At 38.3% G+C, this 13,367-nt stretch overlaps 1 protein-coding gene across 5 annotated transcripts in view; it reads left to right on the top strand.

Moving 5' to 3' along the window:
* Positions 1 to 13,367, top strand: part of LOC139749401 (uncharacterized) — a 370,273-nt gene that overhangs the window by 285,886 nt on the left and 71,020 nt on the right. For all 5 annotated transcript variants that reach the window (XM_071663212.1, XM_071663214.1, XM_071663210.1 and 2 more), the window contains 4 exons: positions 868 to 1,104; positions 5,608 to 5,808; positions 6,067 to 6,290; positions 11,821 to 12,012. In XM_071663212.1, coding sequence (XP_071519313.1) covers positions 868 to 1,104; positions 5,608 to 5,808; positions 6,067 to 6,290; positions 11,821 to 12,012 — 854 coding nt within the window. The remainder of the gene's footprint in view (positions 1 to 867; positions 1,105 to 5,607; positions 5,809 to 6,066; positions 6,291 to 11,820; positions 12,013 to 13,367) is intronic.

Genomic DNA, 13,367 nt, shown 5'->3' with positions numbered 1-13,367 from the left:
GACAAGAAGGTTATTTGGTGTGAAGAAGTCAGTAGGAAGGCATGTATATGAAAAGTCTTTGTAGGGTGGTTGAAAAGTTTTTGTAGGGTGGTTTGGTCACATTAAATGTACAGTAGATGATAGGTTGGGCAAGAAAATACACAGTAGTCCAGTAGAAGGTAGAAATAGAAAGGTTAGATTTACAAAGGAATGCATAATTGTAATTCAAGAATTGATAAGGGCTATGGATATTTTAGAAGAGGTGCTGAAGGTATGACTATGAAAGTATTTTGTGCATGGAGGTCATATGAATAGATATTTTGGTCTTGATAAATCAACTTCCTTAAAGTGGTCAGAAAAGTTTTGATATATGTGGACGTCCTTGTTTCATATTACGTAATTGATATGAATTAAGGTGTGTGTGTGTGTGTGTGTGAAGACTATTTATACATCGACATTCCTGTTCATTTGGAATGGAGTAATGATGATGATAGATAGTTTTGCATAAATGAGGTCCATGCTCCAATCCCATAAACAGGCTTCCTGTTACTGTATTCAAATTTAGAAACATAATGTGACACTGACATGAGAAAGATAGGCTGTCTTATGGAACTAGATGCTTGCATTAATTTTTTTTCATTTTCTGTGTTGTAAGTCGTACATATACTTTTCACTTGATTATTTCTTTACTGTACAAGTTATTCCTCTTTTATATTTATGCATTGTTTGTTGTACATACACCTTTCACTTCATTATTCCTTCAATACACAAATTATTCCTCTTTTATATTTCTGGATTGTATGGTGTACATATAATTCACTTGATAATTCCTACACTCTACATCATAATAATGGTATGGTAATATATGTTTCACTTTTGTATTTACAGAGCCCTTAAGTGGATCTTCACCATATGTACCCAAAGGCGATTTTCATGCTATGGATTGTACAGATATTATTATTGGCACTGCAAGAGGGAATCTCTATCGCATTGATGACTACTATACCCGGGACCGTTCAACCCCAAAGGTTGATAGTTACTGGGGTGGGGATAGCTCACTAACTGCTGCTTTGGGCTGGGAAGTTGATGGAGTGACAACAATTTTGTTTCGGAGAAAGCTTGAAGGTAAGAAAATAACAGATTAGCTTAAAAAACTACATGGATAGAATGGATCAAGAGAAATGTGGGTAAAGGGAAAGACTGGCATCGTGAAGTATGCATGGGTATGTATATATGTTTGCCTGTGAATATGAAGACTGTACGAGGCAATGTTGAAATGAAGTGTTTCTGGAGAAATTTGAATAACTGGATATATGGGTTTCAGGAGATGAAGGTGGTTACAATGGGTGATATAAATGCAAAGGTGAGATGTGATGAAATTGGTGAGATATTTGGTAAATGGGGACTGCTTGGAGTAAATGAGAATGAAAGTTATCTTGTGGATGTCTCTGCTGAGGGGAGTACAAACACCTTTTGTGACACAAGAAGATTCATAGATATACTTGGATGAGAAATGAAAGAGAAGAACAAAAGGGTTTGATTATGTGGCAGTAGGTGAAAGGTTGAGAAAAGTTGTGCTAGATGCTAGAGTTGAGAGGAATCTTTGGGGATAATGACCATTTTGCAGTTCTTGTGAAGGTGAGGATTGGGAGAAGTGGTGGTATAGTGTAAGTAAAGAATGGAGAGCTAGAAGCGTTGGCAAGGGAGAGGATGAATCGGAAAGAATGCAAGGAGGAATGCAAAAGAAGGGTGACAAAGTAATGAAGTGCAGTAAATGTAAGGATGCAGTTGTGTAAATGAGATGTTTAAAATGTTTTGAGAAAGAGCATTGAAGGTTGTAGAATTAGTAGTTGGATGCAAGGTTGTGAGATATAAGAATAAAAGTACAAAATCACAGTGTACGGATAAGATTAGAAATGCTGTGGAAAAGAAGAAAAATGTACATAGTGAATTGCTTGAGAGAAAAGTTTGCCAAATGATGAGGGAAGACTATAAGACCTGTAAGTGGAATGTTAAAAGGCTGGTAAAGGATAGCAGTGAAGTAGTGGAAGAGGATTTTGGAAGAAATTAAAATGAAAAGTTTAAGGAAAATAAGAAATCATACTGGAAGGATAGGGAATGGGGAAAAAAGAATACTTCCCACATATTTCCTGCGTGTCATAAAAGGCAACTAAAGGAGGAGGGTGCAGGAGGGCTAGAAACCCTCCCCTCCATGTACTTAACTTTCTAAATGGGGAAACAGATGAAGGAATCATGCGGGGAGTGCTCATCCTTCTCGAAGGCTCAGATTGGGGTGTCTAAATGTGTGTGGATGTAACCAAGATGAGAAAAAAGGAGAGATAGGTAGTATGTTTGATGAAAGGAACCTGGATGTTTTGACCCTGAGTCAAATGAAGCTCGAGGGTAAAAGACAAGAGTGGTTTGGGAATGTCTTGGGAGTAATGTCAGGGGTTGGTGAGAGGACAATAACAAAGGGAGGAGTAGCACTACTACTAAAACAGGAGTTGTGGGAGTATGTGATAGAGTGTAAGAAAGTAAACTCTAGATTGATATGGGTAAAACTGAAAGTGGGAGAGAGATGGATGATTATTGGTGCCTGTGCACCTGGTCATGAGATCATGAGAGGCAAGTCTTTTGGGAGCAGCTGAGTGAGTGTGTTAGCAGCTTTGATGCACAAGACCAAGTTATTGTGACGGGTGATTTGAATGCAGAGGTGAGTAATGTGGTAGTTGAGGGTATAATTGGTGTACATGGGGTGTTCAGTATTGTAAATGGGAATGTTGAAAAACTTGTAGATTTTGTGTGCTGAAAAAGGACTGGTGATTGGCTGGTGATTGGGAATACCTGGTTTAAAAAGAGAGATATTCATAAGTATATGTATGTAAGTAGGAGAGATGGGCAGAGAGCATGGTGGTGGTGAGAGGGCAACTGGAGGAATGTCTGACTGTTGTCTTGTGGAGGCAAAGGTGAAGATTTATAGAGGTTTTCAGAAAAGAAGAGAGAATGTTGGGGTGAAGAGAATGGTGAGAGTAAGTGAACTTGGAAAGGAGACTTGTGTGAGGAAGTACCAGGAGAGACTGAGTACAGAATTGCAAAAGGTGAGAACAAAGGAGGTAAGGGGAGTGGGGGAGGAATGGGATGTATTTAGGGAAGCAGTGATGGCTTGTGCAAAAGATGCTTGTGGCATGAGAAAGGTGGGAGGTGTGCAGGTGGGTAGTGAGTGATGGGTTGAAGAAGTAAGATTGTTAGTGAAAGAGAAGAGAGAGGTGCTAGGACGATTTTTGCAGGGAAGTAGTGAAAATGACTGGGAGATGTATAAAAGAAAGCAGCAGGAGGTCAAGAGATAAGTGCAAGAGGTGAAAAAGAGAGTATGGGAGAGTGAGTATCATTAAACTTTAGGGAGGATAAAAAGATCTTTTGGAAGGAGATGAATAATGTGCAAAAGACTTGAGAACAAATGGGGACATCAGTGAAGGGAGCAAAACAGGAAGTGATAACAGAAAGTGATGGAGTGAGGAGGAGATGGAGTTAGTGTATTGAAGGGTTGTTAAATGTTTTGGATGATAGAGTGGCAGATGTAGGGTGTTTGGATGGGGGTGGTATATGAAGTGAGAGGTTCAGAAGAGTGGTTTGGTGAAAAGAGAAGAGGTGGTGTCAGCCTTGTGGAAGATGACATTCGGTGAGGCAGGGGATTGCACGGTATTGCAGTTGAATTTATAAGAAGGGGGGTGACTGTGTTGTTGATTAGTTGGTAAGGATAGTGTATGTATGGATCATGGTGAAGTGCCTGAGGATTGGAGGAATGCATGTATAGTACTATTGTATAAAGGCAAAGGGGATAAAGGTAAATGCTCAAACTACAGAGGCATATGAGTGGGTATTGATTGAGAGGGTGAAGGTATGTACAGAGCATTAGATTGGGGAAGAGCAGTATGGGGTTTTAGACTTGGTAGAGGATGTGTGGATCAATTGTTTGCTTTGAAGACTGTGTATGAGAAATACTTAGAAAAACAGATGGTTTTGTATGTGGCATTTATAGATCTGAAGAAAACATATGATAGGGTTGATAGAGATGCTTTGTGGAAGATCTTAAGAATATATGGTATGGCAGGTAAACTGCTGGAAGCAGTTAAAACTTTTTCTCAAGGGTGTAAGGCATGTGTGTGAGTAAGAAGACAGAAAAGTGATTGGTTCATAAAGAAGGTCAGTCCATGATAAGAGTATATAATGTCACCACGGTTATTTGATTTGTCTATATATAACATACAAGAGGCAATTTTAGCAGACTCCATGGGTCTTGCTTGACTGTAAGAAAAAATATAGATAAATCAGGTTCTTTGACACCACATTAATGTGCCCTGCATTTCCCACTCTAGGGCTTGCATCTCTCTTAACTCTGCTGTTAGAGGACTTATAGAATGAAAAAGGCATACCATATAGCTGTATAGCTGTCATTGGAAATGATTTTTCCAAAGGCCTAGGAAAACTTTCCCACCTCAACCTCCACTTGAAACAGGTGATGAATCAGATAATTCAAAGGATAAAGCAGACAACCCACGAGCCCTTCCACCCCATCCCACTCCTTTGCCAACTCAAGCTCTTATTACCATGTTTTCTTATTAGTTTTCATCAACTTTTCACTGTGACTGGGGTATATATTGCTCGGTAATTTTTTCTGTACCCTCCAGCTGAGACACATGACACGGTATGTTGTTTTTTCTGTTCACTGACACTAGGGCTTGAATATACAGCCAATGTTTGTTGTGGCATCCCAAGCATTGTTTCTTGATGCTATAGATTTACAGCCTAACTTTTTTCATATACTGGTCAGTATATGGAATATGAAAAATGTGTGCAAAAGATCTGCACCCTCACATTATGTAATGATTTTTGAAGCTCTCTCTCTCTTACAAAATGATGCATTTCATTGATGAAAACCCTGAGTAACAAATTTGTTTGTAACAAATACACTTCCAAGAGTACTTCACATCTCACTCTGTATGCCTGAAATTACTCCTGGAGTACCTGATTTGCCTGGCAGTGCTTCAGCATAAATTAAATGGCCCTTGGCAGACTGAAGCATTGTTTCACCAATTTGAAGTGGTAATAATTTTTGTTTAGAAAATTGCATTTTTAGTAATCATAGTAACAACTTATGAGAAATTTGATTTTGTAATTTGAGAGTATACCAATGTCCAGACAGTGTACTTTGTGTTTTAGGACCCTACTTTTTCTAAAAGGGTTAGAATATTGTATATAATTGAATGAGAGTGTGCATTATGTTGTTTTTAAACTATTTCATGTATGTTCCATGCTAAAATGTTAGATATGGAAGATTTTTGCTCAGGAATGTAACCCCCCCTTATGTAAGGGGTTCAGTTGCCCTTACTATAACAGATTGCTTGGCAAAGGTTTTCTAGGAATGTAATCCCACTGCTAAGTGGGGATTGGGTGTTGAAAATTATTAGTTCACAATATTAAAGTAGTCAGCCTTCTTTCTTGGCTGGTAAATGATAGAACATTCCATATGCAGCACTACAGTAAAGAAGGAAATACCTTTTTATAAGATATGGATGATGATATGAAAGACCCTGTGTAGTGATTTTGGACTTTTATCCTTTTTTGCAGCTACCCACCCGACAGATCATTCCATCACAGATTCTCTCATGAATGTCATTTGGGCCCGAGGACAGGAGTTGGGCATGTATGTCCATTCCCCTGCCTCTGGTCTGTCTGTCGCTGCCAGTGTCAAAGATTTTTATCGTCCAGATGAAATCAAATATCATGGCAAAAGTGGTCAAAGAGGTGTTGTTTCAATGAACTTCCTGGGTAAGTTGTTGTAAGCTAGTAAGAATGGAATTGAAGTTAAGAATTTTTTAAATGGTTTGTGGTAAAGAATTTGACATGGAAAGTATACCAATTCTGTGTAAAGCATTAAAAAGATCATTGCATTTTTTATCAGCAGAAAGTTTTATAAATAGCATGTTCCATAAATATCTTTTACTTTGACCTCATTGTACACTCCAGTTTTTTACATATATTCTCACAACAAACTTGTAAAACAATGTTTCTTTCTTTAACTTGCAGGGGAAATCTCTGACTTGGCTTCAGCAAACAAAGAGGAAATCAATTGGTGTGGTGGTCATTGGAAATACCCAGGGAATTGCAAATCTCCTGGTGATGAAGATGGAAATTGCGAATACTATGCTAAGTGGGAGTACTTGGAGCAAACAGATGAAATAAAATTCTTAATTCAAACCTCACATAGTAATCGTTGGACTGGCATTGGCTTCAGTGATAACACAAGAATGGTTAGTAATACTTGTCCCTAAAAGTAGTCTGGGTAGCTGTAGTCTTTCTATCAAGATATTTATGAAAATATCTTTGTGGAAAATAGTTTTGCGGAAGATGAAAGCCGATAAGGCAGCGGGTTTGGATGGTATTGCAGTGGAGTTTATTAAAAAAGGGGGTGACTGTATTGTTGACTGGTTGGTTAGGTTACTTAATGTATGTATGACTCATGGTGAGGGGCCCGAGGACTGGCGGAATGCTTGCGTAGTGCCATTGTACAAAGGCAAAGGGGATAAGAGTGAGTGTTCAAATTACAGAGGTATAAGTTTGTTGAGTATTCCTGGGAAATTATATGGGAGGGTATTGATTGAGAGGGTGAGGGCATGTACAGAGCATCAGATTGGGGAAGAGCAGTGTGGTTTCAGAAATGGTAGAGGATGTGTGGATCAGGTGTTTGCTTTGAAAAATGTGAGAAATACTTAGAAAAGCAAATGGATTTGTATGTAGCATTTATGGATCTGGAGAAGGCATATGATAGAGTTGATAGAGATACTTTGTGGAAGGTATTAAGAATATATGGTGTGGGAGGTAAGTTGTTAGAAGCAGTGAAAAGTTTTTATCAAGATGTAAGGCATGCGTATGTGTAGGAAGAGAGGAAAGTGATTGGTTTTCAGTGAATGTTGGTTTGCGGAAGGGGCGCGTGATGTCTCCATGGTTGTTTAATTTGTTTATGGATGGGGTTGTTAGGGAGGTGAATGCAAGAGTTTTTGGAAAGAGGGGCAAGTACGCAGTCTGTTGTGGATGAGAGAGCTTGGTAAGTGAGTCAGTTGTTCGCTGATGATACAGCACTGGTGGCTGATTTCGGGTGAGGAACTGCAGAAGCTGGTGACTGAGTTTGGTAAAGTGTGTGAAAGAAGAAAGTGGAGAGTAATTGTGAATAAGAGCAAGGTTATTAGGTACAATAGGGTTGAGGGACAAGTCAATTAGGAGTTAAGTTTGAATGGAGAAAAACTGGAGGAAGTGAAGTGTTTTAGATATCTGGGAGTGGATTTGGCAGTGGATGGAACCATGGAAACTGAAGTGAATTATAGGGTGGGAGAGGGGGCAAAAGTTCTGGGAGCATTGAAAAATGTGTGGAAGTCAAGAACGTCTTGAAAGCAAAAATGGGTATGTTTGAAGGAATAGTGGTTCCAACAATGTTATATGGTTGCGAGGCGTGGGCTATAGATAGAGTTGTGCGGAGGAGGGTGGATGTGTTGGAAATGAGATGTTTGAGGACAGCATGTGGTGTGAGTTGGTTTGATCGAGTAAGTAATGAAAGGGTAAGAGATATGTGTGGTAATAAAAAGAGTGTGGTTGAGAGAGCAGAAGAGGGTGTTTTGAAATGGTTTGGTCACATGGAGGGAATGAGTGAGGAAAGATTGACCAAGAGGATATATGTGTCAGAGGTGGAGGGAACGAGGAGAAGTGGGAGACCTAATTAGAGGTGGAAGGATGGAGTGAAAAAGATTTTGAGTGATCGGGGCCTGAACATGCAGGAGGGTGGAAGGTGTGCAAGGAATAGAGTGAATTAGAACGATGTGGTATACCGGGGTCGACGTGCTGTCAATGGATTGAACCAGGGCATGTGAAGTGTCTGGGGTAAACCATGGAAAGTTTTGTGGGGCCTGGATGTGGAAAGGGAGCCATGGTTTCAGTGCATTATACATGACAGCTAGAGACTGAGTGTGGACAAATGTGGACTTTGTTGTCATTTCCTAGCGCTACCTCGCGCACATGGAGGGGGAGGGGGTTGTCATTTCATGTGTGGTGGGGTGGTGACAGGAATGAATAAGGGCAGACAGTATGAATTATGTACATGTGTATATATGTCTGTGTGTGTATACATATATGTATATGTAGAGATGTATAGGTATGTATATGTGCTGTGTGTGGATATGTATGTATATACATATGTATGTGGGTGGGTTGGGCCATTCTTTTGTCTGTTTCCTTGTGCTACTTGGCTAATGCAGGAGACAACGACAAAGTATAATAAATAAATAAAATACTTTTGATCATAATGGCCTTTTAGAGTTTTTTCTCCTTGGTAAGCATTATTGCACTTAATATTTCAGGGGCATTCCATTTTGTGTCTAAATTAGATTGGTAGATATTATTCAAAGGGATGGTTACTTTCAGAGTAGAGACCCTGAAAAGTGCTTACTTACATCACTGGAAAAGTTGCTATCTCAGAAATTTTTAGAGTTCAAACTCATTGTTAGTAGAAGAATTGGATTTGATTTGTTGAGTAGAGATTTGTGTTCTTTTGCACTTATTTTGTTTGTTGTAAATTCTAAGTCATAAAAATGATAATAAAAACACACACACACCCCTCTGATGTAGCAATTAGCATTAATGACTGACAGGTATACAAGGGCTGCCTAGGATTAAATTTGCATAGGTAAGAATCCCGGTCATGGCAGCCAATCATGCAATCCACCCATGTGTTCATCTTCCCCTGGGGGCTGGTCAATGAAATGGGTACATGGCTTAGGCTAGGGTGTGTGTGTGTGTGTGTGTGTGTGTGTGTGTGTGTGTGTCTTGGTGCATATATGCTTATATGTAAAGACATGGTACCCACTTAAGAGACAGGGTAAAATGAGTGTTAAACTCTCTGCCCAGTACACACAAATAATAATCATACACACATTCAGAGGAGTCTTTTCCAAATGGGTCAACTTGGCCAGCAGAGTGCCACATTGGTTGATCCTGAGATCATTACTTTACTGATCTATATTATTTTATATTAATGAGTTGGCTGAAGGTATGGAATACTACCTGGTTATGTTTGCAAAGGATGCAAAAGTCATGAAAGAAGTGAAAAGTGAAGAGTATTGCATCAGCTTATAAGGGGACCTAAACAGATTCCAAAGTTGGTCTGAAATGTGATTGATGGAATTCAACCTTAGCAAATGAAAAGTAATGAGGTTAGGACAGAGTTAGAGATGGCCTCCATGTGATGATTACCAAGCAGTAAGTAAACTTCAAGATTCTGTGCATGAGAGGGACCTTGAAGTAGACATCATTCCAACTTGTTGCCAGAGTCCTATATTAGGAGAATAGCTAAGACACAAATTGTATATTGGCATATATCAGAATAGGTTTTGGGTATATGGTTAAAGAAATGTTTTGCAAACTATTCATATCCTACATAAGGCCAACGCAATAATACTCAGGTATGGTCACTGCACCTGCAGAAGCACAAAGCACTCATAGAGGAGGTCCAGAGAAGGGCAACAAAGGTAGTACCAAAATTAAGAAAGCTAAGCTACAAGTAAAGGCTGGGAGCTTTAGATTTATTCACTTTGGAAAAGAGAAGAATGAGGGTTAACCTGATCACAACCTTTAAGTTTTTAAAAGAGATTGACAAAGTGGACAGTGTACGGTACTTTGAGTGATACAGGGATAATGGAGCCAGAAGACTTAACATAAAATTAAGGAACATGTAAATAAGGATATAAAGAAGTACTTGTAAGAGTGTTGGATGATTGGAATAGACTAACTGAGGACATGGTTAACGCAAACTGCATACTTAAATTCAATGGGTTGTATGACATTAGAGAGTATTCAAAATATGGGGCCCCATGAGTATAAACCTCCCTCTCTGTACAGAACAACTATGTAATTACAAAGAGGTAATAACACACAATCCATATTGAGAGAATAGTAAAAGAGACATCCCTTTGCTGGTGAATATTGGAATAGCTTTCAACAGCAAAGTGTTCATATCTTATATAGGGCAAAACTAGAATATGCTTATCAGATTTGGTCACTTCATCTAAAGAAACACAAAGATGATACCAGAATTAAGAGAGTTAAGTTACGGGGAAAGGGTACAGGCTTTGAATTTGCCTACCTTCGAAGAGAGAAGAATGAGGGGTAATCTAATAACAACTTTCATGTTTCTAAAAGAGATCAATGACATGGACACTGAACAGTTCTTCGAGAAATATGGGGATAGTGCAACCAAAGGACATAAAATAAAATTAAGTAAGAAACTCGTTAAAAAAGAAGTAAAGAAGTACTTTCATAGTACAAAACTGATGGATGAATGGAATAGAATGAATGAATACATTCATAGCTCTCAAAGTATATGGATAAGGAAGTTTAGCAACCTGTTCATGGTAGGTAATAGTTAGTAGGCAGTTAACAACCAGGAAGGTATATCACCAGTGCTACATGCCTAGGCATTAGGAGGGTTAGTGATAGCTGCATAGTGAGCCAGCACTTCTTTGGTTGTTAAGTTGCACTCCTCTGACCCAGATAGCTGACCCAGGTAGATTTTTTCCTTTCTGCCTTGCTTACATGTGGACTGCTGGCATTCTGTCCACAACCATACAGAGTATCTCTCCTTGTCATACACAACACTTGACAACACTTAACTTGCACAGCTCATTCATCATGACTCTAGATTTCCTGTGGTGATTGCTGTGGTATCCCTGCCTTTGGCAAAATGGTAGGAGGAATAGATAGAAGCAATCGGTAGGAACATTTAGGTAGGACTGTTAGGTAGAAACATTAGGTAGAAGTAGTAGGTAGGAACATTTGTTAGAAGTAGTCGGTAGGAACATCAGGTAGAAGTAGTCGGTACGAACGTTAGGTAGGAGTCTCTGCAAACACTGTGCTAGACTGGCCCTTTGCCAGTGGCCTGTTATGAGTGAAGCACTAAAGGCTAAGAAGTGGCACTGGAGTTCTCTAGTTATGGAGACTTTATTTACATGGCCACCCCCTTGAGGGAGTTCCTGAAGGGAACAGGGGTCAGAGATGTAGATAGGTAGATAATCATATCCCACATAAAGCCAAAACTGGAGTGTGCTTATTAAGTCTAGTCATTGCACCTAAAGGAGCACAAAGAACTAATAGAAAAAGTTGAGGCGAGGGCTACAAAGTTACAGGGAAAGGCTAAAGCTTTAAATTTTCCCACCTTGGAGGAGAAAAGAGTGAGGGGTGGCGTAATCGTAACCTTTGTTTTGAAACAGATTGATGACGGTGAAAAATTTTTTATGAGACAATGGACAGTGAAATATTTTTAATGAGATGCAGGGATAGAGGAACCAGAGGATATAACATGAAGTTAAGTGAAAAAAACTTGATGTAAAGAAGTACTTTTATTGTAGAAGAGTGGTGGATGAGAGGAATAGAATGAATGAAGACATCGTTAATGCAGACTTCATGAATAGCTTTAGATGTATTATAGTAGAGAATGTTTGAGACAGCATTCATTTGCTCTTGCTTTCCATGGCTTTATTGAATAATTTTGAAATGGGTTCAATTTTTCAGACCACAGAATGTTTGTAGGAAGAGAAACAAGTCATTTTAGAGGTTGCGTGCTGTTCTTTATGAGGGAAGTTTGTATACTGGTAAAAACTATTTGAAGGGAGCTGTCGTGTGTGAAGGTATTGGTGGAACCACTTTTTATTATGGTTAAAGGAATTTGGGATGTAAATGATTAGAAATTTTGCTAACATTTTCATATTAACAGAAACTTAATGTGAAATATCTCAACAGTCATTAACTGATTGCGTGATTGGATGGGTACAGCAATCAGGAAGTTACTACATTTATGATGGCTGGGCTACTGGATATGCCTCCCCTCTTGTGGATTCCAGACAAGGCGTCAAGAATGTCACTGGAAAGATTGTAAATGGAGTCACAAGTATTTCATTTGTGAGGAGGAGGATTTCTGGAGACAAAGAAAATGTAAGTGAATCTAGAATGTTATTAATCAGAAAAATATATAGGCCTTTACATGATGGTTATATGACAAGCATTAAATGGTGACTACTCATAAATAAGATCTTTTTGGCGCATCTGCTGGATTTCTTGTAACAAGTAGAAATGTTCAATTGACATGATTTTTAATGAGAGTGTCTTTAATAGTCATAATGAGATTATTTATTTAGAATAGCCATAGTTTTTTATGCATGTATTTAATCTTGTCATCCTTTGTTTTAAGAAAATCAGGGATTTTTAAGTAAATATGGATAGTATAGATACTGATTCTTCATGTTGAAACTAGGAATGTGTTTTTAGTCTGTAAATGAACCTCTTTTATTTTTTAGTCTTTTTTAGAATCTTTACAAAGTGTCCTCTAAAAAAAAAAGGTGCAAAACTTGATAATTTATTCTTGGCAAGACTACGTCTAGAGAACTTTATTCCTTATGCCAATTAAATTTGAGAGAATTTGTAGAGAAATCGAGGGTAACAAGTAATTGTACATGTTGGAAGTGTAAACCTTCTCTTAGCAGTGAAATCTCTTCCCAGATGATTCCTTTCTTTATGCATCCTTGCTGAAAGTGGAATTCCTCCATGTTCATAAAGATAAAATCTAAAATCGTTTCCCCTACAGACTATCTATATCAAATGTTATTGTAGAAAATGTTCAAAAAAAGGTGGTATACTTTCCTCTATACAGAGTGTTTTTGAATAATGAATGGTAGGACTTGGTGGTACTGAGGATCCTTGTTATTTATGTAGTAACAAGATGATTCTAGGTTTTTCAAGGTGTGATTTCATTTCACAAAGACTTGAAAACATTATACACTGTATGTCTTTTTATAAGACATGATATCACACATCCCATATTTATGATATGCTAATTTTGTTTCATGCACATTATGTATATGTTTACTTATTTATGTGGACTGAACGTCATTTACATAACTTGAAAATGTTATTCTATCAAAAATGTAAAAACTAGAACAAGAGATTATTTCTTTTACTATGAAATTTTGCACAGTTAACTTTGTTCATTGCACTCTCTGAAACTACGACACAGTTGCACTTTCTTTGAATACTTAGGGATGTCTGTAACACATTTTTTTCAGCTTTGTTGTTAGGTTCCTAATGACATGTAAGGATAAGATGTGGAATCAAACATCTTTTGAGAACTTAAGTGAAGGCACAAAGGTTTACATTTACAATGATGACACAGTGCATCATACTACATACAGCCACAATAGTGGCAAGGTGGAATGATAGGGTTAAGAGACTTATTTTGTTGGCTCACCCAGTCTTCATTTTGGGAAAGTACCCTCCCCTTTGGCCGTTCTGAG

Source organism: Panulirus ornatus, chromosome 7, assembly GCF_036320965.1.
Source record: "Panulirus ornatus isolate Po-2019 chromosome 7, ASM3632096v1, whole genome shotgun sequence".
NCBI lineage: Eukaryota > Metazoa > Arthropoda > Malacostraca > Decapoda > Palinuridae > Panulirus > Panulirus ornatus.
Note: the sequence above shows the minus strand (reverse complement) of the source record. Positions and strands in the feature narration are given on the sequence as shown.